This window comes from Argentina silus (assembly GCF_951799395.1).
Source record: "Argentina silus genome assembly, chromosome: 14".
NCBI classification, from domain to species: domain Eukaryota; kingdom Metazoa; phylum Chordata; class Actinopteri; order Argentiniformes; family Argentinidae; genus Argentina; species Argentina silus.
Genome location: NC_139668.1, coordinates 19,384,644 through 19,408,009, shown reverse-complemented (window position 1 = coordinate 19,408,009; position 23,366 = coordinate 19,384,644). Strand labels below are relative to the sequence as shown.

General features: G+C 43.4%; 3 protein-coding genes across 3 annotated transcripts; 1 reads left to right on the top strand and 2 right to left on the bottom strand.

Annotated features, from left to right (window-relative positions):
* Positions 1 to 1,748: 1,748 nt before the first annotated feature.
* On the bottom strand, positions 1,749 to 4,985 carry LOC310814945 (protein S100-A1-like). The gene is made up of 3 exons (XM_083684523.1): positions 4,851 to 4,985; positions 2,872 to 3,021; positions 1,749 to 2,024 (listed from the first exon to the last, which is right to left on the bottom strand). Exons 2-3 carry the CDS (start codon positions 3,010 to 3,012, stop codon positions 1,857 to 1,859), a joined length of 309 nt encoding a protein of 102 aa, XP_083540649.1. The 5' UTR covers positions 3,013 to 3,021; positions 4,851 to 4,985; the 3' UTR covers positions 1,749 to 1,856.
* Positions 4,986 to 10,962: 5,977 nt separating this feature from the next.
* On the top strand, positions 10,963 to 16,168 carry bzw1a (basic leucine zipper and W2 domains 1a). The gene is made up of 12 exons (XM_083684742.1): positions 10,963 to 11,057; positions 11,882 to 11,957; positions 12,043 to 12,219; positions 12,317 to 12,411; positions 12,611 to 12,676; positions 13,588 to 13,723; positions 13,908 to 14,017; positions 14,117 to 14,287; positions 14,450 to 14,596; positions 14,924 to 15,062; positions 15,153 to 15,275; positions 15,442 to 16,168. Exons 2-12 carry the CDS (start codon positions 11,894 to 11,896, stop codon positions 15,471 to 15,473), a joined length of 1,260 nt encoding a protein of 419 aa, XP_083540868.1. The 5' UTR covers positions 10,963 to 11,057; positions 11,882 to 11,893; the 3' UTR covers positions 15,474 to 16,168.
* A 3,177-nt stretch (positions 16,169 to 19,345) lies between these two features.
* Positions 19,346 to 20,237, bottom strand: LOC310815630 (basic helix-loop-helix transcription factor scleraxis; the record flags this gene model as incomplete). The annotated part of the gene is made up of 2 exons (XM_083685484.1): positions 19,346 to 19,378; positions 19,752 to 20,237. 2 exons carry the CDS (start codon positions 20,235 to 20,237, stop codon positions 19,346 to 19,348), a joined length of 519 nt encoding a protein of 172 aa, XP_083541610.1.
* Between the last annotated feature and the right edge of the window lie 3,129 nt (positions 20,238 to 23,366).

Here is a 23,366-nt window from a genome sequence, read left to right as displayed (position 1 = left end):
GTGCTAAATGACTTAAATATAAAACATTTAAAATCAGCTAATAGGAAAGAATGAATCAACAAATCCTTTTCATCGACTGACAATCCTAGTACAAGATTCTACCATATAATGAATGTTTCATTGGACAATACAGAGGGAAGTCCCTATTCTAGAACCCTGCCGTGTGTGTGTGTGTGTGTGTCACATGGACTTGTTACTCATGTGGTACTGCTCATGCACACTCTCCCTCCTCCCACACCCACACCACAGTAACCTAGCAACCCTCTTGTTTGCCTTGTAACCAATAACATTGGTAGGCCGCAGAGTTGGCCCTGCCCAAGTCCACAGGAAAGAGGGAGAGAGGGGGGTGGGGGAGAGAGAGAGAGAGAGAGATACAGAGAGAAAGAGAGAGAGAAGAGGAAACAACAGTGGAGTCTGTCCCTCCCTCCTATCCAACACCCACCAGCCCATGAGACACAAAGAGAAGGGCCTTGTGGTGAAATAATGATATGAAAATCTCCCCCACAGCTGCGTCCTGTGACTCAATCACCCCACAGTTACTCTCATGGCCTGTTAAGTACAATCTCACCAAAACAGTACAGAAACATTACAACCTGTAATGCTAAGAGTCCAGTCCACTGACCAGGTCTCCCTTGTAAAACTGATTGTATCTCAGTGAGACTAATGTGGATAAATAAAATGCAATTTTTCATTTTTTTTTAAAATCACAATTCGTTTATTATTTCTTTCATAAAGACACTTTTTATTGAACCGTCATTTACCCAGGTCAGTCTCATTGAGATAACATCTCTGTTTTACTGAGATAACGTGATCAGAGAGCAGAGTGGCAGTGGCAGTGTGAGGTTTGGACTGAGGGTGTGGCCTGCACTGTTCATTATGTGGGAGGGAACATTCCTCACAGACCTGCTAAGTGAGTCCTTATCAACTACGAGAGGGAGGTCCCTCTACGCTCAAGGTATGTCTGTGTGTGTGTGTGTGTGTGTGTGTGGGCATGGGCGTGCATGTGTAGATCCCTCTACCCTCAAGGTATGTCTGTGTGTGTGTGTGTGTGTGTGTGTGGGCATGGGCGTGCATGTGTAGATCCCTCTACCCTCAAGGTATGTCTGTGTGTGTGTGTGTGTGAGCAATGTTGTGCGCTAGATAAAGGTTCTGTTAAAACAGCACAACATAATCGTGACCAGGTTATCACATAGTTGAATCTAGGATCCCATATGGTCGATTGTCTGTCCCTCACACAGGGACGAGCAAATCATTACCAGTCATTATTGACCATGAAATATCTTTTGGAGTCAGATATAACGTGACGTTAACTTGTGTTAGTTGGTCATGTGACCACTTGTGTTGAGTTTGTTCGATCATGTCCAGAACCGTTTGAAGTGATTGTTGGGAATAAATGTATGTCTTATTTTTGACCCGTCCTCTATTCTTCAGTGTTTTATTTCCGATTCTTCGTGTGTGTGTGTGTGTGTGTGCACAGGTCCCTCAGCCCCCAAGGTCAAAACCAGGTGGGAGTACATTACTGCCCTACAAAAGTCAACTGCCAAAATGATGAAGAGACTAATTATCTAGCTATACGAGAACCCATCTCTATTTCCTTTTCTCTCTCTCTCGCACACACACACACACACACACACACACACACACACACACACACACACACAGTCTCTCTTCAAAAATATTTTTTATCTCAATGAGACTAACCTGGATAAAAAGGTTAAATGAAATAAAAACACATACACACAAACTCATCAGGGTTGGGGTTGGTCAGTATTTTTAATGGACAGTGTGACATCATTACAAAAGTGAAAAATATCTCCTCTCTTCTTCTTCTCCTCCTCCACTCCTCTACTACTCCCTCACTTCTTGGCTCCTCCAGCCTTCTTCAAATGCATTTGGTAGCACTGCTCACAGGCGATGGACAAGCCCACGACCAGAGACACAAACTCCTCGAAGTTCACCTCGCCGTCTCCGTTGGCGTCCAGGTCCTTCATGATCCTGTCTATTGCAGCTGGGTCCTTCTGAGACTGGGGGGGGGGTGGTCACAACCACACAGAGAGAGGGAGATAGAGAGAGAGAGGGGGGGGGGAGAGGGGAGAGGGAGAGAGAGGGGGGGGAGAGGGGAGAGGGAGGGGGAGAGAGAGGGTGGGAGAGGGAGGGGGAGAGAGAGAGGGGGGGAGAGAAGGAGAGAGGGGGGGGGAGGGGAGAGGGAGGGTGAGAGAGAGAGAGTGGGAGAGGGAGGGGGAGAGAGAGAGGGGAAGAGGGAGGGGGAGAGAGAGAGGGGAAGAGGGAGGGGGGGAGAGAGAGAGAAAGAGAGAGAGGGAGAGTTCAACTACATGTCATTTCAATGATACACTCTTAGAAGAAAAGGGGTTCCAAAAGGATTCTCCCACATGGACAGTCGGAGAACCCTTTATGGTTCTAGGTAGCACCTTTTTTTTAAGAGTGTACCACTAACAGGAATGGCCTGACCCTTAACTAGGCAGAAAGGCTTACAGGCTGTACATTGGTAGTGGATATAGTGAGCTTTCCTGTGAAAGAAACTTTGAGCACCTGGAAAAGCGCTTTATAAATGAAATACAGCACATTACCATGTCTAGCACATGTCTTATATACGGAAACAGAACCGTACACCACCGACAACACGGGAGGCCGGTGGAGGTAGAAATCGGAGGACGGGCTCATCGCAATGCACGGAACGGAATGAGGAACGGTGTCAAACGGTATCCAACACGTTCGTGCCTGATATTCCATTCCATACCGTCCAACAATGAGCCGTGTCCTCCGAATTTCCACCTCCGCCGGCCTCCCCCTCAGTTAGACAACACTAGAGGAGCTGCCCGCTGCCGAGACAAAGATGGCTGCCGACCCCACCTTGAGGAAACCGGAGAGCTCGTTCTCCATCAGGTCCTTGAGCTCCCGGCGGCTGAGGGTGTTGCCGCTGCCCTCCTTGGCAGCGTAGCGGTGGAACACGGTGATCAGGGACTCCATGGCGCGCTCCAGTTCAGACGGCATGGCTGCAGACTGAGAGAGGAGGAGGGAGAGGGGGTGAGGGGGGGGGGGGGGGGAGAGGGAGAGAGGGATGGAGAGGGAGAGGGGGTGAGGGGGGTGGGGGGGGGGAGGGAGGGGGGGGAGAGGGAGAGAGGGATGGAGAGGGAGAGTGGGGGGAGGGGGGAGAGGGAGAGAGAGGGTTGGGGGAGATAAGGAGAGAGAGGGGGAGAGAGAGAGAGAGAGAGAGAGAAAGAGAGCTTCATTATTAGGTTTAGGGTTATGGGAGTGGTTAGTTTGAGTCAATTGGGATCGGATCTTTTGTTGACACAGAAATTGATCGATCAGGAATCTCTCATGAATGCAGACATTGATCGTGTTCAGGCATCTTAACAAGAGACAATGGACGGTCACCAGGAAACCGCTGGTCACCTGATCTGCTGCTGGTCACCCTCAGGCACCAAGCCTCATGGAACTTTCTATCTCTGTTCTGGCAATGGCATCATTATGAAGGGTAAATACTTGAATGCAAAATCTTGGATAAAATTCAACTTAAATTTCATCAGTGGAGACTTTTGAAATCTGTGTGTGTGTGTGTGTGTGTGTGTGTGTGTGTGTGTGTGTGTGTGAATGGGGGGGAGGAGATCCTAATGAGTAATGCTCATATGAGTAATCCAGAAAAGCTCCACCAAGTCTACCACAGTTCTCTCTCTTACACCGGCATGTCTGTCCCTGCCCTGTTATTACAGCGTGTGCTGCCCTGTACAGTACAGTGAGAGAGAGGGACAGAGAGAGGGGGGGCAGAGAGAGAGGGGGGGGCAGAAAGAGAGAGAGAGACAGACAGAGAGAGGGGGGGCAGAGAGAGAGGGGGGGGCAGAAAGAGAGAGAGAGACAGACAGAGAGAGAGAGGGACAGAGAGAGACAGAGAGACAGAGAGAGACAGAGAGAGAGAGAGACAGAGAGAGAGAGACACACACACAGAGAGAGAGACAGAGAGAGAGAGACAGAGCGACAGACAGAGAGAGAGAGACAGAGCGACAGAGAGAGAGGCAGAGAGAGACAGAGAGAGAGAGACAGAGAGAGAGAGAGAGAGAGAGAGAGCAGGGGGGTGTGCCACCGGTATGAGAGGAGAGTGAAAATGACGGAATGTGGAAAAACTGTGTAAGTTGGAAGCAGGGAAGCAGGGAAGGGCAAAGAAAGAATAGAGAGGTTGTATCAATGCTAGTCAGGGAACTCATGCGTGTACAAGTCCACAGCTGATCCTAAGACCCATTAATTAAGAACCACACCCTCGAAATCCTGTCATTACTGAGTCTGTCAACTCTAGTCTGTTAATGTTAGACAGACATGAATGATTATCATTAAGCATTTGGTTGATAAGAGTCAGAGCAGTGGATGGCATAAAATGTTACTAAATCAAATGTTAAAGGATGTTTAAAAACTCCGATTTTGAAGACAAAACCACTGAAATACAATATGCTGCAGAAGCGTATGTTAACTGTTACATTGGAACATGCTCTTTCCCCCTTATTATAACAAGTTTGATTACAGTCAGATTTGTTCAATCATTAGCCTAATTTATTGATGACCATATGATCAGGCTATACCAAATGCTACTGTTACTGTTTTAATGTTTAATCTAGGCTACGGATAAAAGTTATTCTGGCATGACAACTACTCAATAGAGAACTGCCGTTCAAAGTTCATCGCGCAAAATCAAGAATGAAAGTATTCAAACTCCTCTGACCAGATTAATGAGCCCAGTATTAGCAAAGCTATTTAACCTTAAAGCATATTGTCTACAACAAACACACAATACCAGTCTAACAAGAAGTGTAGATTTGTCTGTAAAAGAGAACTCTCACCGTTCAGGGATAGGCAGTTGGCAGAGGAGAGTTGATGAAATGCGCAGTCGTTGAAAAATAGGAAGGAATTTATAGCCAGGCGCCGCCCTGGGCGTTCATGCGCTGGAGTGAAGTGGTGATATCGTGGATGTTAAGCAAGACAGCCTTACCAAGGCCGTTCATACAGGTAGGTTAGGCTGCGTTGTGAATCTCTGTAGGTTTTAAAATGAGTGAATCATGGGCATTGTGTAATCAAATGTCTTCAATGATTCACTCCACAGATTCACTCAATTCTCGTTGATGATGATGATGATGATGATGATATATTGATCTCCCACCTGCACACAGGCCCAATTACAAGTGTGAACGTTTGGAATGAGGCATAGAACAATTTCGATATATAATTTCATGGAAAGCATACTAACAATCTAGCTGGTGCAAGCTCCAATCATTAGATTTAATCAGAGAGAGCAAATTATTAGCTTAGGCAAACAATGACGCGACCGTCCCTGTCTTCAAGCGTAGGGGCGTTTGACCTGTGCGTGGTTTTTCTCCTGGTACTACTTCATGATTCTACAATGGTTTTCATTTAAATTAATTAATTCATCAATTCCATTGACTAACAATGAAAATAGTTCCTCAGGCCCTACTGTAAATTCAAATGCATATCCTTTTTGAGGGCCAGATTCTCTGGTGTTTTCTACATTTCACATCTGAATCTTGAATCTTGAATCTTGATATCAGTGGCATGAATCAGGGTCCAGGACGAGGCTCCAGGTGCTAGCGCCCCCCAGAGGTCACCTTCGGCGGCGCCAGTTGGGTGCATCACCGGCCGACGGAGCCTCCACAGGGTATCCCGCGACGAGAGAGGATTTAGGCCCTCCACCTTTCCAAGCTTTATTGCGGTACCATTCCTGATTCCATTGCATGCATTACAACGAGCCTGTCTTCTGACGTCGACCTCCATTGACACTCCAACAGCAGGGTAAAAGAGCACAGGACAAACCGGTGTCGTGTCAGTGTGCTCTGTCTCCCTCCAGTGGTGCTAAGAGGTATCTAAGGTACAACTTAATTGATGATGGTTCACGTACACCATCACCACTGCTTTCCAAGTGCTTTCATGCATTTGAGAGAACATTAACATGAACATTAATTGTTAATGTAATTCATGTTATTAACATTAATTATTGAATTTCGAATAAGTGGGTGGGCTTGCTTTAAGGTTGCCTATCAAAAAGGATTTTAGACAGGGCCAGCTTTACCTCTGCTCATCTAACTCTCAGTGGCAAAATGCTCATACTGTACCACTGCATGTACTGATACAAGGTGTGCCATGACATTCATCATCATCATCATCATCATCATCATCATCATCATCATCATCATCATCAAATGAATGTCATCATTGTGCAACAGCAGAATATGGAAAGCGGTCATGTACATTAGCGCATTAGCGCTTTGTTTCCTTGTTTAGAAAAGCGCTGTGCAAATAAAGGTGTTATTATAATGTTCTGTCCTGTCCTCTGTTGTACCCTGTGAAGAACCTGTCTCTGGGTCCTACAACAAAAGAAGGTCATCTGTGTGGGCTGAGAGAGGGTGGATACCATTCCTAACCAGTGACACACACACACACACACACACACACACACACACACACACACACACACACACACACACACACACACACACACACACACACACAACAGGTGCTTCCCATTCCTCGGAGAAACAATGGAAAACAAGGCTTGGAGATTATATGTTGTTTCCATGACTAATAATAATATGTAATAATAATAATATTAATAATTAATTAATAATATTAGCCTCATATATAAGTTACTGTGATGCCGGATATTGACGGAAAGTAAAGTCTAGCAAAGGTCTAGTGAAAATCCACAAATCCACTGATACCCAGAGTATTGTTCTTACTGATACACTGATACCCAGAGTATTGTTCTTCTAGATCATCACTTGAAGAGTGACATTATTACACCAAAGCCAAGCCAATACATTCTCTACAAAGAGTCCATCACACCACAGTACATCTATTTCCAAATATTAAAGGGACAATGCACCAAATTGATCCTCTTTATTATGACAAATGCATTTGTTAACTTTTTTGAAGCAATATAACATCAGGTTGCATGCTTTCAAGGACACAGGCTGTGTAGGCCTATATAATTACAGTAAAACAAACACAAATGTTATTTGCACAAGAATGGATGTGTTTAACAGAGTTCATTATAAAACAGAGATAATTGTAGTTGAAGGGTATATATAATAAGTCATTATTCACTCGTATCTTGGAGGTCTGTGTTTATTCACTATCAAGGTAAAGAAACATCAAATTCTTTGGTTATTTGAGCAAACTATCCATTTTAGCTCCACCTGCAGACATGTAGACATAGGGAGCAGGTGCGTTTACTTCACCCTGGGCGTTGGCACAAACCTCAAACTGACACAAAGTACAGTGTGTGTGTGTGTGTGTGAGTGTGCGTGTGAGTGTGCGTGTGCGTGTGCGTGTGCGAGTGCGTGTGTGACCATGCCTATTAAAACACCCCTTAGCTAAACCAGAAACACAGAGCAGACGACCTTTTTGATTTGGAATGCAGCACTGCTAGTATTGACATCAGAATCAGAATCAGAATTCTTTTACTTGGCCAAGTATATTTGCACATACAGGAAGTTGACTTGGTGAGGTTGATGCATGGGACATGTAGCACACCCTGGCCTTGCTCTCTGGTTATGAACTACCACACACACCACACTGTGGATGGCCTCCATGGGAAACAGTATTCATATCTGTAGATCAACTTTAACCATTTAACAGGTATTTAATCATTTCAGGTATTTAATCATTTCAAGTATTTAATCATATCATAAAAGCAGACAACAGCTGCTCAGAATTTCCCCCTGCATGATGAAATGGATCACACCAGTATGTTGCGGTGCAGAAGAAAACCAAATTCAACCATTCAGTCGAAATGTTCTCAGCTTACATGCTGTAGACTCTATGGAGAGGTACGGTGGGTTGAAAATGCAATTAAATTACAAGACGCATAGCTTTACCATGGCGCTGACCTCTGACCTCCTTACTGTATGTGTCTCTCGGAGTTACTCTGCTACAGCAGGGGCACTAGCAGGCTGGCCAAAGAGAAACCCTTTATAACCTACTGTAACTGACGTTTTTTGTTTTTTGAATATATGTTTTTAGGGCATTTCTGCTTTATTGGGATAGAGATAGTAGAGATTGACAGGAAGGATGGGTGAGAGAGAGAGGAGGGATGACATGCAGGATATGTCGATGGCCGGAATCGAACCAGGGACCTTGCGATGATATGGTATGCGCCTTAGTGTGCTACGCCACTGAGCGCCCCTAACTGACGTTTGTTCCTATGTCTGCTGTCACATGAGCAGAAGGGGGGTCCAGAACTGGACAAGTTGATGGCGGCGATGGACCAAAATGCTGATGAGAGCATGGACTTCACAGAGTACATCTGCATGATCGCAAGCGTCGCTTGCTCAGTGAATGAATTACTGAATTATTAATGAATGGAATTACAATTCAGTCTATTGACACTGAACGCAAAAGATAAGCTTCCATCGGCTTTGAGCAGTGTATGACATTAATCACATAAGTAAAAGCTTGTTTAATGTTTTCATTCGGTTGTTGTTTGGTTGTTTGTTCATTGTCTCCCTGGCTTCTAGAGTAAAGATAGAAACCTTGTGTTTTTGTTTAGACACAAAAAGTGGTACAACGTTGGTACAATGTTTCTACAACCCCCCTCAGACTCACCCACATGTCTGAAAAGAGGGGAGTGTATAGGATTGGTTGCTAGAGTGTGTGTGTTGTTCCGTGAAGCAACAACGCTAAGGTTGTGGGTTCGACTCTCGCTGGGAGAATATATACATACTGAAAAATGTATGCATGGCTTTGGATAAAAGCGTCAGCTAAATGGCATTTATTATATATATTATGACGCGCCCGTTCTCGTGTCGGTTAAGCAGCATGCCGGTGAACCAGTTTTCTGTGATAAGAGAGACCTTGTCTCTAGTTACTACCTGGATCTCTACGGCTTCACAGCGGATCGACAACAGGCCACAATTCATAGAGAAGAGTGTGTCACTTCTTATATCATAAAATGCATTGTAGCTACTGTATGGTACTTAATCCATAACAAGTCATTGAAATACACCTTCAGTGTGCAACTTTCAGCCACTTCAAGGCTTTGAGCCCATCTTGGCACAGACATAACTCATGGTTTTGACGGCAATAAGTCTAAGGCATTTCTGGCCAGTTTTCAGAACCTGTACATTTCACCTTATACCGGGTTCATCCCTGATGGGAACAATAAAGTGTTTTATATAACTGGAATCAGCAGTTTAAGACAGATGAACAAAGTGGTCAGTAGGTGGCTATTATAATTATATATATATAAAAATGTTTTTGTATGTTATAGAAGTAAGTGGGTCCTCCGGACTTCTGACCACTAGATGGCAGTGTAATTATATATTACTGACCATATGTGGTCGTCCCCTCGCTGGTGTTTTGGGAACCGAATCTTGTTCTGGGTCTGGGTCTGGGTTCTAGTTGTAATGCATTGCAGTTAAAATATGCATCATGTATCAGGTGCATTTTGTTTACATTTGGAGAAAGAAAGTAAACTATTAGAAAAGCTGTGTTGGTTAAGGACTATGTATATTATCCTGATTGCATTAACAGGACTTAAAATACCATTCTTGAAATAACAGCCATAGTTTGTGTTATTGTGATCCGAGGGAAGTATTTGGCGGTGTAAAATGTATTTTAAGCTGTGACTTGCTATGCAGGAACGACCAATTCTAGCGTGTGGACCAGAGAGAACTGGCAACTTCATGTGTTTGTTGCACCGCGGTCACCAGGGGATTTCTCTTACCTGCTGCTGCCAGGGGGGAAAATAACTCCTTTTACAGGAGGCCCGTTTTTCTGCATGGAGTAATGTTCATTGCGTCAGAAGTCATGCTAAAGTGTTTTTGTGATCTTTGTCGTAATATTGGTTTAAAAAAAAGTGTGGCGGGTAGAAAATCTGAGTGGCTGGTGAATTTTCTCACCCATCGGATCGGACGCCTTGACTGGGAGACCAAAAAGTTAATTTCATACCCTGGCTGCTGCCGACTATGAGGCATTGATGAGATGAGACACATGAATAAATGTGGCAATTCCTCTCTTTCTGCGAAAACAAATGGGGCTACTTTTCTGGCTTTAATGCGGGTTTTGAGGCCATTGGGCTGGAAAATGTAGCCAGACCTGGCAAACCCTGCGATAATGTCACAGTTAAATCACCACAGTAGATGTGTGCAGGTACCACTCTGGATGTTGGATCACGTTCCCTTGACAACGTTTGTAGTTTTGGGAACTATATTTCTCAGCGCAGGGCAGAAACCACCACAATCTATCACGAAATACATACTTAAAGTATTGTTTTACTAATCGTTGTATAAAAGCAATAATGCCCTAGGGGGCCGTGGTTTCTTGTCAATATTGTCACTTGGTAGGGGCCTGACGATAAATCACGGCCTCTCGCTTAAGTGATTCAATGTTTTCATGCCGATTTTACTTTTTTGTTTGTGTTTTTTCTTCTTTTTTTTCTTCCCCAATTGTACCAAATAAAATTGCCTTTTTGCCAATTATTTATGTGTCAGATTTACAGGTACGGTACATTTGATTGTAAACGATACAACAGACAATACCTTCAAAACACAAAAGTTGTATGAGAAGGATTGCTATTCAATTTAATGACTTATCATGGTACAATAAATACATCATAATGTACCATGTCAAAACTATAGTACACCAGGTAACATTTGATACGGGAAAAGCTCATGAAGGCGTTTTCTGGCCACATTGAATGAGAGGGATACTACCATTTTTTTTCTTTTTTTTTTTCTTTTTACAACCCAACAACATTCATACATGTAAAGGTGTTATATAGCCATAAAACATACTGAAATGTTTATAGCAAAGTATTTTTCAATTAACTTCCCGGAGAAGTTTTGTGATAATGTCCTTCTCGCCGCCTTCTGTTCAGCCGACCCCCCTCCTGGAGAAGTGGTAGGGTCCGCGGTGCAGCGCGCCTGCGTACTTAAACCAACCCTGGCAGTTGAATCTGGAAAAGGTCTTTTTGTTTGGGCTGAAATCGCGTCTGAATTCCCAGGGTCTCTAACCGTTTTTTATCTACATTAATTTCGGTAAGTTTCTTTCACACATCTAGCGCAAATGTTATGTTTATCTATGAATATGTCGATGTAAAAAAAAAAACAACAACAACAACAAGTATTGCAGCTATGGAAGTATCTCTTCCCGGAGTTGTTGGCTAGCCTGCCCGGCTGCAACGCTCAACCTGGCTGGAGCCTCCTGTGCTAAGTTGCTAGCTAGCCCATCTCAATCATGTCGAAAGGAAGAACTGACTGTTTGCTTTGTTTGACTGGTACAAGGGAAGCATTAGAGACTGTTAGCCATCCATTTGAGTTGTATTGATTGATGGTTGCTAGTGGCAGGACTGTTTGCGACATTGTGGGTGAGATCCGACTTCCTTTCTCTTTGTTCCTAATTTCAGCTCGCTTGGGCCTAGTCAGCCCGTCACTACTGACGCATGGTACAACCTCACCAACGCGCTAGCTGCCAACTAGTTATAGTATTGCTCTAGTAGATCACTTTGCAGATCTGGACTTTATTTAGACGGCTAGCTACGTTTTTGTTGGCACTGTTATTAGCTAACTAGCTGTACGCATTGGCTTGCTATCATTTCGACGCTGTAGCAAGCCAACTTTAGCTAGCCAGCTAGCTACATTCCTCAAAGTAGTAGTGGTAGCTGACTCATTGCTGGGCCCAGGAAGCCAGCCGATCACTGCTACCGCCTGTTGGTAATGTATTAAAGTAGCACGGTTTTCATTAGTTGCTATCAAGCTGTATTGTAAGCGATTATTGTCCATTCAATACCCACATGAATTTGAATGCATTGTTGAACAAAGGTTAATTCTCACACTTGTGTCTTGTTTTTCCACTGTCTCAGAGGGGGTCTTTTATGAATAATCAAAAGCAGCAAAAGCCAACGCTAACCGGCCAGCGTTTCAAAACTAGGAAAAGAGGTAGGTGGCGACGTCACCTTCGGCAACTGCCCGTCATAAAATGTACTGTGAAAGTCTGTGGTTATTGTTGCTCTTTCCTCAACAGATGAAAAGGAGAGATTTGACCCTACTCAGTTTCAAGAAAGTATCGTACAAGGCTTGAATCAAACTGGCTCTGATTTGGAAGCTGTTGCAAAATTCCTTGATGCCTCTGGCGCCAAACTTGACTACCGGCGGTATGCAGAGACACTCTTTGACATCCTGGTGGCTGGCGGAATGCTGGGTGAGTAAGCCTAGCACGCATGCAAACCATTTAACCTGTAACCTCCAACCCGTTCAGCCCCCTGAAATCCTTCCTTCTTTCTCTCCTTCACCTGTAGCCCCAGGAGGGACTCTATCTGATGACATGACCCGCACAGAGTTCTGCCTCTTTACGGCACAAGAAGACCTGGAGACAATGCAAGCGTATGCTCAGGTGAGTAATGTCAATAAGCTCCCATGTCATGTCTATTGTAATATACAGTACCAGTCAAAAGTTTGGACACCTTCTCATTCAATGGTTTTTATTGTTTTATTCTTTGCTTTGATGACAGCGTTGCACACTCTTGGCAAGGTGTGTCCAAACTTTTGACTGACGTTTCCACTCATTACATTTTACGGTTTTTAACTCCTAGGTTTTTAACAAGCTGATCAGGCGGTACAAGTACCTGGAGAAAGGGTTTGAAGAGGAGATCAAGAAGGTGAGTCCAGGCAACAGTTGGTTTGTGTTGTTGCTAGAAAAGAGATGCATGATGGGACTTGCAGAATTCTCTGTAGAGTTGCATGGAAAAGAACACCTGGAAGAATTGCTCTGCAAGCAATGGCTTGCTCACTCGTGATTGTTCTTGCCTTTTGGTCGGCTCACTTAAAATGGTATTTAACCCTCTAGCCCCCAGTAGAACTCTAGAATGCTGCTGTAGATTACTGAGAATACCCAGTTAAATGCTAATTTTACCGCATTCTAAACCAACGGGTATAGCTATAACAGAGGAAAATGGGATTTGTTTAGTTTTAAAGACCACGATTTCCTCTTTTAAAATGACACCAAGTCCATGGCAGAATGATTTATATTCATGTTGACTCACTCTGCTGTAATGTTGTTTCATACTCTTCATTCTAATTTGATAAATGTTTACATATTGAAGGCGTCAAGTTCAACAGTCTAATGGGCTGAGGGGAAAAGCTGCTCTGAGACCTGTTGGTCCGGGACAGGATCAGACAGAGCAGAGCCACAGTTTACTAGCTATCCACCTGTCTCATCAGCACAGTATGGTTATGGTAAAAGACACAGTGGAGGAATAATAATTGAAAGTGGGCCTTCGGTGCTCGGTGGCCTCCGCTCCCCAAAACAGCGATTCCCTCTTCAGCTGTGACAAAGAGACGCTTTTACAGTGACAACCTTGCGTGTACAATGTACTCTTGCTAGCTAGTTTTCAGTTTTCAATGCACTTAATATGGTTAGCAAATCAAGGCCGTCCACGGCCGCGATGGGGTCAAGAGGGTTGAGCCTTCATTTGTTTCATTTTGTCCCTGACGGCTGAGATGTGGAGTAGCTTCAGGTGAGCCATCTTCCATCAGTGTCTGACGAGGCTCTTTGCTGTGTACCCCACAGTTGCTGCTGTTTCTAAAGGGGTTCACTGAGTCGGAGCGCAACAAGCTGGCCATGCTGACTGGGATCCTCTTGGGCAAAGGGAACATATCAGCCTCCATCCTGAACAGTCTTTTTAATGAGAACCTTGTCAAAGAGGGTGAGTTCTTGCTGCTCAACGTTTAAGTATGGATGATCAGGGTTGCTGGAAACCCCCAATTGTCTCATTAACAAACCAAAAAAAAAAAGGGAATATGATAATTGTGAAATGGATGTAATTCATACCGTATGTAAGTAGCGTACTTGCTGAGTAACAGTAACTCAGGCCTTATTTCTGTTTGCAGGAGTATCTGCAGCCTTTGCCGTGAAACTGTTCAAATCCTGGATCAATGAAAAGGACATAAACTCAGTTGCTGCCATGCTTAGAAAAGTCGGCATGGACAACAGGCTGATGGTAAAGTTTCCAAGAGCTTTGATTTATTCTTTTTTAACTTGCCTTTTTGTTAAATAAATAAATGCTTTAATGTGGTTACAATTTTCTATTTTGTTACAGGAACTCTTTCCTGCCAATAAACGAAGCTGTGAGCATTTTTCTAAGTACTTCACTGATGCCGGGCTGAAGGAGCTTTCTGATTTTGCCAGGAACCAGCAGTCCATCGGGGCCCGTAAGGAGCTGCAGAAAGAGCTCCAGGAGCTGATGTCTCGCGGGGACCCCTTAAAGGATGTGAGCACAGTCACCAACGTTCTAATACTCAACTGCTTATAAAGGCAGAGGCCTGTGACTTTCCGTTACACTCTGCTGTTATAACTATATATATATAACTAACTTTTCTGGGCGTTTTTTTTTTCCTTCCCCCCCCCCCCCCCCCCCCGTCTGTTTGTTTAGATTATTGCCTACGTCAGAGAGGAGATGAAGAAAACCAACATCTCCGAGCAGACCATGATCGGCATCATATGGACCAGTGTAATGAGCTCTGTGGAGTGGAACAAGAAGGAGGAGCTGGTCACAGAACAAGCCATCAAAATCTTGAAGGTACTGCCCAGTGCTCGCTGTGTAATATTTAGTAGTTTGATGTAATTTAAATGGACCAAATTTAAGTGTGGAATGATTTCAGTACCCCCACCCTTGCATCTACATTTACATTACATTTATGGCATTTAGCAGACGCCTTTGTCCAAAGCGACTTACAACATACATTTGTTTAAGTAAGTGAATCGTCTATCCGTCAGTCATCATAAGATAAAGTAATCAATGCTCGGACCAGGGGCCATTGGCAGTCACAATGCTAGAAGAAGGAATTTTTATTAATTTATTATATATATTTTTTTATTCATCTAACTTGTCATTGGTCCTCTGCAGCAATACAGTCCCCTTCTGAAGGCGTTCACCTCCCAGGGCCTGTCTGAGATCACCCTGCTGCTGAAGATCCAGGAGTACTGTTATGACAACATCCACTTCATGAACTCCTTCCAGAAAATTGTGGTGCTCCTCTACAAAGGTGTGTGTTGCATAGGTGCTCATTTTCACTGACCAATTCCACCCGTGTTCCATCCCTTCTGACGTTCATTTTCTTCGCTTCCCGTCACAGCGGACGTTTTGAGCGAAGAGGCCATTCTAAAGTGGTACACGGAGGCCCACGTCGCCAAAGGAAAGAGCGTCTTCCTTGAGCAGATGAAGAAATTTGTTGAGTGGCTCAAGAACGCAGAGGAAGGTAAACATCGTTGCCTGCCCTTTGTTTCACCTCATGAAAGGAGCCCATCTTTTTCCACCAGTTGACACGAGACACGTTGGCTAAAGTCATGCTTATGTTGATGTCCAGTAAATTCAAAGTACTGATTATTATTATTATTATTTATTTTTGTGATCCTGTCTTCCAGAGTCTGAGTCTGAGGAGGAGGAAGCAGACTGAGGCCTCGATCTGAAGATGTGCATTTTTAACAACGTAGCAGCAGGAGCAGTAGAATGTTTTTGTTACAGAAGTGCTTGTCTTTCAAAGTTCCTTTTTCTATTCTACCTCCTGTCCCCCCCCCCCCCTCCAACATTTATATGTAACATTCAAGGGCTGTAATGAACGAGTCCTTATTCGACCTCCTCTTAACTTGCACTGTATTAAGAGGTGCAGAGATTGTGAATTAAACCTCAGTCAGAAATTCACAAATTAATTTAACTGTTGATGTCTATGGAAAGCGGGAAATTTAAACCCTTTGATATTAGTGTTATTATGCTTTCTGTATTTGGAAATAAAACATTCCACGAGATTCAGACAGATGCTCAATATCGTAGCTGCCAGTAAGTCTAACCTGAAACTGTTCTATTGGAATATGCCTTTTGCCGTGACTTAAAGGCACCCTAAATTGATAGATCATGCCTTTTCGCCAAAGGATTTTCACTCTTCTATAATGGGTATAGGTCTTTGACTCTCTACTCTGGATAAATCTGTACTAAATGATTTGGTGATCTGATGACCTTGTGCAGTGTCACCTTGGTAGAACCCCAGGCATCCCTCTGTAAGATCCATTGCCAGCTAATCGATTCATATTGGTTACTAATTTCTTTAATCTGATGAACCAATTGACTTTTGTATGAAATAAAGATGACTAAAATGATAAATGTGTGGTTGTCATGTTTTTAAGCGTTACATTTAATGTATTTTAACAACAGACCATGCACATTAATCAACATTACTGTTAATGTGCCAGTTGTAGCCAGCTGGCTAATTTCCTTCATTCCCTGGGCATGTCTTTAAAAACAGATAAACCCTGCTTGTTGCTGCTCTTGTTGCTGCTCTGATGTACAGCTGTTTGTCGAGCGCGTGCACGCTTGTTTTTGCTGGCTTGCGCGCTACTGGAAAGCCTTCAGTAAAATGCACGAGTTGTACAAATGTGCCAGGATCCTTGTTTATGGAGAACGGCGGCGTAGCAGATCGCCTGAGTGAAGCAACAAGGCGGGTAAATTCCACCAATCAGGAGTCAAAGCAAGACCTCTGCCAATAGGCTGTTATTGCATCAGTGGATAGCACCGATCAAACCACACCTCGATACTCGAGGCAGCAAACGGCAAGTTCGAGAAGTCCCAGCACAGTACTATAATGTGCTCCATACTAGATAATGACCCATAGAGAATTGAATACCTTGTAAGTTGCTGCCACAGAGTATGAGGTGAATTCTTATGCCACAACGTGTATGAGACCACATTATCTGTGATTTATGACTCCGTTTTGGGATGTGTGTTGCAGATAATACTGTGATGGACCTGGTTGGAATAGAATGCCTCATTCCCCTATGTGGACAATTATACACAATGTATGTCTCATAAACTTAAACATGTCTCCAAACATGTGTCCACCAGAGGTCGCTGGTGGATAATCTATGTGCATAAGATCTACCCTGCATTACTTTAAATGTTCAGAGTGATTATCAATTGGTTCATAAAGTCTGTAAAACACAGCAGGTCCATGGTGTGACAGCTGTGTCCTCTGGAGTTTTTCTTTTAATAGTTTATTGATGAAAAAGGTATCATTCTTTTGTATTCTCATTTAAAAGGCGTCACAGCAAAGGACGTAACAGCTCAGCACAAAAGGCAGTGCTAGAAAAGTTTTGTATTTTGTTGAATTTATGATAACAAATTCATCCTCTGGCCACACCATATGCTCCAGCGGTGCTGTCTGTACTTCCTGACTGAGAATGGACCCTGTTCTAAACAATGGTGTCCAAGGAAACGTATGTTTTAAAACCCCATCATGGTATCACAGCGTAGGACATCCTCTTTGTGGACAACACATAATCTATCATAACAATTTAAAAATTACCATACAGTAAGATGCAAGATATAATGACCCCAAACATACTGCCATTGCAACTGGGGAGTTTTCAGGGACAAAAATCTGAAAATTCTTGACTGGCCAAGTCAATCTTCAGATTTCAATCCATTTTAATTTCCTGATGGTAAGATAGTAGGCAAAAAGCCTACTCAAACCTCAAAACAAACAACAACTGAAAATGGCTGCAGTACAGGCCTGACAGAGCATCACCAGAGAAGACACCCAGCGTCTGGTGGGGTCAATGGGTAGCAGACTTCAGGGTTAAGGTCTCTAGGATTTAAACTGTTTTGAAAAGTTTAACACTGTTTCAAGAAATGTACTGAAACAATTGAGAAAAACTGTAATAGACCAGTGGATACAACCAACAGGTGAATAGAGTATGTATCTACTGTACTGTAAGTAACAATGTGACCTACTGTTTACTTCGTATGAAGGCTTGACCAAATGCTTTCTCCGTGTGACTAATGTGCAATTGTTGGACCAAATTAAGACCCTTTTCTTGTTTCCTGTCTTCCTTCAGTGACAAAATAAGTCAGTCCAATATTATTTTGAAAGTAATTTAATGATTGTAATGAATTACAAGTCACATAATATCACACTCAAATTTCACATATTGTACAAAAATACATATTTCTTTCTCACGCAGCTTCATATTGTTTTCTCTGTGCAAAGGACAAACGTTAGGTCATTAATGTAAATAGACATAAGTTAGGATACATTCAAGTATGTTTACAACAATGTCACACATTAGACTAGATTTAGAGGTAGGCCTATAAATTCTATCAGGATTTACATAATACATTCAGGGGTCTTCATTGAGGTAAAGTGTTCAGGTATTCCAGAGAGTGTGCAACGTTTCAAGTGATAATTTGTTGGGGAAAAAAATAAGATATCTATCTAATTTCTATCGTTTTTTTTGTTGATTGCAGAATATGTTCTTTTACTATTTACCAAATCAATTCATAAAGTAAACATGGAACAAACATTTACTGTCTGCACACATACTGTAGAACTACTGTTGTGTGATTGTGAAATGTGAGTTGGGAAATACTTTAGCAATATGCAGTTGCACGATGATTCGACTAACGCACGCAGATCTCGAGTTAGGATTCCACCCTATATATGCAAGTAAACCTGTTATCGACATATCGACAAATAGCATTATGCTCCCCAAATCAGTGTCTTTACAAATCCTCATTTCTCATTAAGCCAAGTCAGTTACAAGATGTCTTGCTCCTTAGATTATGCGTTACAATACAGTACAATGCAACTGTATCACATACAGTCATACTGTTTCTACTGTCTACGTTACATTCCATGTCTAATTGTACATGGAATATCAGTTGTTATTGTGGTACAAGTTCTGATCACAAAACAGGTGGAGTTGCTGCGCTCGCACGCCTCCACGCAGTAAATCAAACTTTGGAATCGGATTTGGAATCAAGCAGACACGAGACCGAATCATAAAGTCCAACTGGGGCAATTCGTTCGACTTGAAAGCCTGTTTACAACTGATAATAATCAAGCACCCTCTCCTCACTTGGCAAAAGATGAGTCAAGGGACAGGACAAGATTACCAGGCCACAGACGACTACCCTACTCAGCTGACAGCTACCGCTGCACTGCACAGGCTTCTGTTACAATCATGTGACTAGGCAAGACATTTTTTTAGGAGTGGGGCACTAGGGCTTACTATATCTGATACGAAAATAGCCGCCTGTAAGGAGCAACTTTACACATGGGCTCAAGTTACATTTTACCAAAACACAGTGGATAAGACACACACACACACACACACACAGTGAACGGAAAGTGCATTTCAGTGTTTTTGTCCTATTATATTGCAAATATATACAAAATTATGTAGTCCTACTGTTTGACTTTCACTCATAGATATCTCTACATGTAAACATAAGAGTGTGGCTAGGGATGCATCCTTGTCTTGACAGTGCATGCCCATGTCAGACAGTTGTGTGCTTTTCTCCATCTCTGAGCTGTGGAGGCAGAGACATGACGGTGGTTACCACAGACAGACAGCAGTATAGGCAGAGTATCCTACTTCTTATCCCATAGGAACACAATATGAATAATTTCCCTGGCAAGTTTGTGATGTATTTGAATATGATATGCTGTTACGTTAATGCTGCCACAAATACGTATCTGTATAATATTCAGTGATCGATGGTGTTTAGAAAATGAAGGGGTTTCAGCACATAACATGTTCCAACCTATGGCATCGATCTACTGTCTAAAGCCACATCCTTTTTTATCTCATGGACTGCCACCTGCACCTTTAGTAGCACACAAGCTCAATTCAACTCGGAACCTCCTGATCCACTAGTAAATCCTTGATATGTGAGGACTCACCAGTTTCCTCTGGTTGCTGAGACAGAAAGTGCATATGGGTCTGAGAGAGGGAGTGCTGATTGGTTGGTGGTTGCTGGTCTGCAGGATGCCTTGGTACCTGAGGCAGGGCTGCCCGTCCAGGCAGTCCTCCCCCAGCAGGAGCACGTTGGCCAGGTGGGAGATGTAGCTGGAGGCGAGGCGCAGCGTCTCGATCTTGGAGAGCTTCCTGTCCGCGGGCTCGGTGGGAATGAGGGTGCGTAGGGCGGTGAAGGCCGTGTTGACGCTGTGGGTCCGGTCCCTCTCCCGCGCGTTGGCTGCCTGCCTCTGTTTGCTGACGCCCACCAGGTGCCTGCCCCCCTTCTGCCCCGCCCCGTCCCGGCCCCTCGGAGGGCTGCAGCCGCCTCCCGTGGATTTGTTGTCGGAGCTCTCGCTGCCGCTGTCCAGCTCGTCCAGGTCGGAGAGGAAGCCGTCGGGCTGGGCGCCCTTGTCGCTCCCTGTGGACTTCATGGTGGCCCTGGGGTGACTGGGGACTGGGGCTGTTCCATGGTGGGGACGGTGGCTGCCCATCACTTTATGCAGAGTGAAAATAGCACCTGGCGCAGGCAGCTGCCGCCGATCCGGTGACCGGGGGTCCGCTCCGTCCCCTTGGCAGATCAGCATGCCATTTCTTGAATGACTGATCCTTTCTGGGCCGGCTTCTATGTGGCCTCTGAAAAAGGGAAGACAGGTGGAGCCTGGAGGCCACCTGTTGTGGTCTATGGAGGCCTGAGGTTTATATATATAACCCCCACCCCACTGCAGTTTATTTTACAGCCCACCGTGCAGCTCGGGGCTGAGGGAGGAGAAGCAGTACACTGTCGATACAGATACATGAGCCTCCTGGCCTCCACCCACCGTCCAGGTAAACAAGGGCCTTGGTAGTGTACATGTACACAAGACTAGCTCCCCTTTGTCCGTCATAAATGTCCACTCTCTCTTTGTCTGCTGCTGAGAAGTGTTTCATCTCCTGCTACCACTGGGTGTGTGGTACTGCCTGGAGCCAAAACAGCGAGCTAATTCACATACAATTCGAATGCAAGGCTTAAAAACATCATGCTAGTGTGTCAGTTGATTATAATACCGATCCATATGTTTACTTGTAGTGAATGAGTTTGTTATGTTGTTGTTCTGTTCTGTGCGGGCTAGGATGACGAAATGTATTCCGAGGAATTGTGTGTGTGTAATGTTTCAAGGAAGTCTTATTCTGTATAAGATTCTTATTTTCCTGAAGAGAAAGGTCAGGGTCTGGGTCAGAAAGTACCATCACTGGCACTTAACTCCTTAACACCAATGTAGGCCTATGGTAGTATAAAAAGCTATTGTAACCCATAGAACTGTTAGGTAATGCTGTATTAGGACCGTCTGAAAGTATTCATAGGATAATACAGTAATGGAATATATGTCAATCGTAAATAATACATCAATAATAAGTCTCAGAGCTCTGTCAGGTGGAGAACAGTGAATGGATAACTCAGCTCTCCTGGCGATGCAGTTGTTGGAGCAGCTTTCTGAGTGAATAGTACAGGTGTATCACTTGCCCTCCAAGAGTCCCGATCGCAGTGGCTGCACACTATGGCCTGTGCCATGTTTAGACTTGATATAAATATCTGTGAAATGTATATGTTGCTTATATAGTGTTACTTGTGTATGTTGTCTTGGCAGTCATTATACCATAATTGTTTTAAAATCCATTCCCACAGTAAACATTGCACTTTTATTTCTAAAATTGTGAAGGTGATTTACGAATCACTTGCAGTGACTTTTGACCCATTTCAATAGTTGTTCACAGTTTATGGCAATGCATTCCTATCACCACTAGATGGCAGTGAAGCACTGATGTTGAATTATGTGATACGATATTGGCAAAGGTTTTAACTTTAAGATCTCTTGTTTTACTCTTGAGATATGAAGGTATACACAAAGAAGAGCACAAGGAAGTAAAGGTACAATGAATGTAGCTTTTTTTTTTTACCTCTTTTTTCTTGTTTCACCTCTTTTTTCTAACTGTCCTGCTGCCCGTTACCCAAATGGATGCTAATTCAAACCCTTTAGCCTTGTCAAAAGATCATATAAATGTCACTGAACAAAGTAACTGATTTTCTTCTCTCTCTCTCTCTCTCTGAAAAAAGAATAAAGCAGCACATCTGTTACAGCCTCAGTAGGAGGGTCACTAATTCAGACAAGAGTCGAAAAACTGTGATTATTTACACAGATACTCCGTAAAAGACCCACCAAGCATCCCATCACAACACACAATCCCCCAATTCCCCATAGATCTAATTATACATCTCAGGCTCTGCAGCAGGGCTTAAACACAGAGCATATGAGGTGACTGTCTGCTCTTACATAACTACAGGTGCTCCTGAACAGGCTCTAATTAACAGGTGCAACTGACAAGACAGAGGAACTGGCCATCAATCTTTTACATGCTCACAACAAGAACAAGCCGTAGGATCACACATGACATTGAGACATTTTCTGACATTTGTCTTATTTCCGATGAGAAAAATGCCCATGTATCAAAAATGGTATCTTTACCTCAGAGGTGTCTCTGGTGATGGTGATGATGGTGTTGATGAGCATATTATAGAGGCTATCACACCACACCACACCACACCACACCACACCACACCACACCACACCACACCACACCACAGTAGGAAAGGTTACCACACAGCACACCACACCACACCACACCACACCACACCACACCACAGTAGGAAAGGTTACCACACACCACACCACACCACACCACACCACACCACAGTAGGAAAGGTTACCACACACCACACCACACCACACCACAGTAGGAAAGGTTACCACACACCACACCACACCACACCACACCACACCACACCACAGTAGGAAAGGTTACCACACACCACACCACACCGCACCACACCACAGTAGGAAATAGATATAGCCACATGGGAGAGGAAGAGAATCAGATAGAAAAAGAGGGAGCTGGTAGTGAAGTTCTTTCATACATATTCATAAAAAATATCTATTGTTTATATTGCGATATTGAATATATTGCGTTTATTTTTTTTTACCTGACTATTTCCTCATTAGAAGTGCATATGTATCTATATCTATATCTCTATATATAAATAACTTTTTCCCGTAATTACGTATGCATGTTGACAACCGTTACTCAGTGGTAGTGTGTACATCATTACTGTAACAAAATGAATAGCTACAGTGCCTTCATTAAGTATTCTCCCCCTGGACTTTTTCCACATTTTGTTTAACAATTTAATTGTTTTTGTTTGTCACTGATCTACACAAAATACCCCATAATGTCAAAGTGAAAACTATTTTTAGAAATGTTTACTAACTAATTAAATATGAAAAGCTTAAATGTCTTGAGTCAAGTATTGCAATGTAAAAATTAACTTCTGTTATGAAACTACTGATATTTGATTGAACTTTTGCACTCCGAAGTAAAACTGTTGTTTTACCTGACCGCAGATAGATACACCACGGGCGGGGTTCCTGTTTGCTTTATCTATCTGCTGCAAACAACGGGTTGTGCTGTTGGTGAACTCTTGACCTTTGTTTTTTTTTTATCTTATAAAAGGCATTCTGTAACTGACA